The sequence below is a fragment of the Sprattus sprattus genome, assembly GCF_963457725.1.
Source record: "Sprattus sprattus genome assembly, chromosome: 9".
NCBI classification, from domain to species: Eukaryota; Metazoa; Chordata; class Actinopteri; order Clupeiformes; family Clupeidae; genus Sprattus; species Sprattus sprattus.
In genome coordinates this window covers 25,136,959-25,139,458 of record NC_137928.1, presented here as the reverse complement: position 1 = coordinate 25,139,458, position 2,500 = coordinate 25,136,959, and the positions used below count along the sequence as shown (strand labels likewise).

The following is a 2,500-nucleotide window of genomic DNA, read 5'->3' as shown; positions in this document are numbered from 1 at the left end:
TAGGATATTCGACCACTGAGAGCCGGACGGTGTCAGTTCTACACCAGTGGGAACAGTTTCATCTATGAGAATTACTATGCATCGGTAAGTCATGCCCTCTTACTCTTACAGGTGCATCATTTGGTCAAATAGACTTAGCAGACAAAGACAAATACTGTACATCAGGAAATGAGATAGATTCAACTTGATTCAGCTGTTGTCGTTGTGCAGAATACCGGTACAAAGCCAATGAAATGCAGTAAACATTTAACCAGAAGTGCAAAAGAATAGCATTATTTACAGATAGTGCAGGTATAAGAAGGCATTGCAGCATAAGTGATGCTATATCTTACAGCTTATCCACTCTGTTCAAATCTCTATTAAACATTGAGGTGAAGTGGACAGAGTTTGAGAGGGGAGTTTATACATAAGGGTTGTATGTACAGTATAGAAAAAAATTACAGAGTTGGTTGCATGTACAATATTAAAAAAAAGTAAACTGAGCAACATAAAAGATTTAGCCAGTGCAAGAATGACCAGTGCAAATATAAAAGTGCACTGCAGTAATGAGTGCAACAATGCTAAGCACTGTGGTGTGGAGTTCAGCAGGGTGAACCTGCTGGTGCCGGAGAGGAGGCATGTAGGTGAGCGTTCTTAAGACTCTGCAGGGAGTAAAGGCGCCCCCTACCATAAAGTTGTCCCCCCCCCCCCCCCCCAACAAACATTGGAAGAAAAAAAAAGATTTTTTTTTTTTTAGTAATATGAAATAAACGCACGACGACACAAGCGGTGCTTATGATAAACGTAAAACAATGTGCTTTTTAAGTGTTGAAAAATCATGATCCCCCTATTCCTCGAAGTGGTTGGTTAACATGCTGTTTCCAATGGGCAGGGCTAGCTCCGTGTGTCAGTCAATCTGCCCATTACACGGTCAGGTTGTGAGATTGTTTCTTCCTCCCTCCCCCTCCCGCTATGATACACGATATGTAAAGATATTTAGCTCATTCTCGAAGGCATGTAAGAAGAAGTTTTTTTAAACTCCATTTACGAAGTTCCAAACGATATGCACAAGTATTCATAGGTTTAATAATGGATTGACATGACAACGTGAACGTTTGCCGATAACACCTTTCATTAACACCCTTACGATAGCTAGCTAGACAGTTAGGACACTGTCCTGTCAGGGGCAAGTTAATGCTTGTTAATAAACGTATGTCTACGTCTCAGTGCCTCTCCAGATTAGTTAAAATAACTGAAGGTTAATTAATGTCATTTTTTTGTGCGGTCCATGAACAATGCTGGTATTAACGGCATGGGGTGAGAGTGGTACAATGGGTAGAGAGGTCATATCATAATCAGAAGGTTGCTAGTTCAATTCCAAGTTGAAGCGTCCTTACCCTGTTTTAGAACTTATTATATTCTCTTGAACTTTGGGCATTATTTGTCTGTGAGTAGATATTTCGTGTTAGTGCATTCAATGCCGTTTAGGTAATTCAAAAATCACTTCGAATTTATGTTTGTAAATGTGATAATTCGGTATTAAGCAGTTTATGTAAGCTCTCGTGAAAGCTATTTTTATATGTCCCCTCCCCGGAATTACTCTCTGAAATGTTACCATGTATTGTCCCCCCCCTTACAATGAAATGGGATCTCCGCCCCTGACCCCAAGGTCAGGTTGGGGTTCAGGGTGGGAGTGGAGGAGGAGAGGATATCTAAATAAACAAATCGGGGTCTGTTTGCAGAGGGATGTGCTACCAAGTTGGTTAGCTTTGAGGGGATCAGAGTGTTGAATGCTGAGTAGAAGTCATGGAACAGCTTAAGGGTTGGGACTGTCCAGGTGGGTCAGGGCAGAGTAAAGTGCTGTGGAGATGGTGTCCTCTGTTGACCTGTTGGTGCGGCAGGTAAACTGTTGGGGGTAGTGAGCAGACAGGATTTTGGATGTGATAGAGCCAGTCTCTTAAAGCACTTTGCAATGAGGGTGGCGTGTGCAACTGGGCGGAAGTCATTCAGGATCGTAGCTGTGGAGTGCTTCGGCACTGGCAAGATGATGTCTTAAAGCTTGTGGGAACATCTGCCTGGGCCTGGGACAGATTGAAAATGTCTGTAAAGACCCCCGTCAGCTGCTCTGCACAGACTCTAAGCACACAGCCAGGTTTTCCATCTGGGCCAGCTGCCTTGCATTCATTCATGCTGCTCAGGGTGGCACAAACATCTGCGTTGGTAGTGAAAGTGAGAGAGGCAGTTCACCAGGAGGGAGATCCATTTGAGGGTGACCTCGTTTCCCTGGTCAAAGCGGGCATAGAGGAAGTTGAGCATATCAGGGAGGGAGGCAGAGTTGGATGGGTGGCACAGTACTGGGTGGTTTTAAGTCTATCATGGTCTGTGTGCCTTGCCAAATGCGCCGGCGGTCCAAGGTGTTCATTAATCCTCTGTTTGTATGTGTTCTTAGCCTGGGAAATTTTCCTCCTCAGATTTCCAGGCTTTGAGCTGGAGGTAGGAGGTTTCTGATTGTGGAAAGCTT

The 2,500-nt window shown here is 44.0% G+C and overlaps 1 protein-coding gene across 1 annotated transcript in view; it reads left to right on the top strand.

Moving 5' to 3' along the window:
• LOC308370591 (transmembrane protein 255B) overlaps positions 1 to 2,500 on the top strand; it is a gene marked incomplete at both ends in the record, with an annotated part of 82,345 nt that overhangs the window by 57,613 nt on the left and 22,232 nt on the right. The window contains one exon of the mRNA XM_080845270.1: positions 4 to 84. Within this exon, the coding sequence (XP_080701396.1) occupies positions 4 to 84 (81 nt within the window). The remainder of the gene's footprint in view (positions 1 to 3; positions 85 to 2,500) is intronic.